The sequence below is a fragment of the Vombatus ursinus genome, unplaced genomic scaffold, assembly GCF_900497805.2.
Source record: "Vombatus ursinus unplaced genomic scaffold, bare-nosed wombat genome assembly UNPS02014821.1, whole genome shotgun sequence".
In the NCBI taxonomy this organism is placed as follows: Eukaryota; Metazoa; Chordata; class Mammalia; order Diprotodontia; family Vombatidae; genus Vombatus; species Vombatus ursinus.
Window position 1 is genome coordinate 338593 of NW_020954599.1, and position 887 is coordinate 339479.

The following is an 887-nucleotide window of genomic DNA, read 5'->3' on the forward strand; positions in this document are numbered from 1 at the left end:
TGATGGGGATGGGATCTGGACCCCCCCAAAAAGAAAAGACCATGTCTTTGCGATCCGGGGGGGCGGGGGCGGGGTCCAGATCCCATCCCCATCCATTTTGGGCCTGGCTTTTCTCACGGTCCCTCCTCCTCATGCACGATCCGCCGAGCAGGAGGGATTAAAGGACGGATATAGCTGCGCCGTGGGAACAGATCTCCTTTATTATCATCATCATCACCACCACCATCATCATCATCACCACCACCACCTCGGCATCCGGGCCGCTCACTTGTAGGTCTTCATGTGCCACAGGCCGTCGTTCAGGTAGTGGATGTTCTCGATGCCGATGCCCTTGTTGACCCTCTCGATGTCCTCGGCCGCCAGCTTCATGACGCCCACGCACAGCGCGTGCTGCTTGCCCTCAGCCATGATGGCCACCACGGTGTCGGCGGCGGCCGGGTAGAGGCGCGCGCCGGGCGACGTCAGGCCCGGGCACATGATGTTGGCGCCGCTCAGCACGAACTTGATGGCGCCCTTGTCCACGCGCTGGTGCGGCAAGATGAACGGGTACTTGTGCAGCAGCCGCAGCGTCGGGTAGAAGGGGCCCTCGCGCTGCCGGAAGAAGAGCAGCTCGCCGTTCACCGTCAGGATCTCGATGTGCTCGTGGCAGCGCACGATCTTCACCGGGTCCTTCTTGGGCATGATCTGGTTGAGCCAGGGCTCGATGCCCGGGAACTGCTCCAGCAGCTGGTTCTTGATGCCCTTGATGACGGACGTCTTCAGCTGGATGCAGTTGGACACGTTCTCCTTCTCGTCGAACTTCTTAAACATGGTGGCGCGCGGGCCGGGGCGGCGGGAGAGGCGGGCGCGCGGAGGCCGAGACAAGTCACTCACAGCGGGAAGGGCCT

General features: G+C 62.5%; 1 protein-coding gene across 1 annotated transcript; it reads right to left on the reverse strand.

Annotated features, from left to right (window-relative positions):
- Positions 1–178: 178 nt before the first annotated feature.
- On the reverse strand, positions 179–887 carry LOC114024427 (malignant T-cell-amplified sequence 1). The gene has a single exon (XM_027837436.1). The coding sequence runs from the start codon at positions 808–810 to the stop codon at positions 265–267; it is 546 nt and encodes a 181-aa protein (XP_027693237.1). The 5' UTR covers positions 811–887; the 3' UTR covers positions 179–264.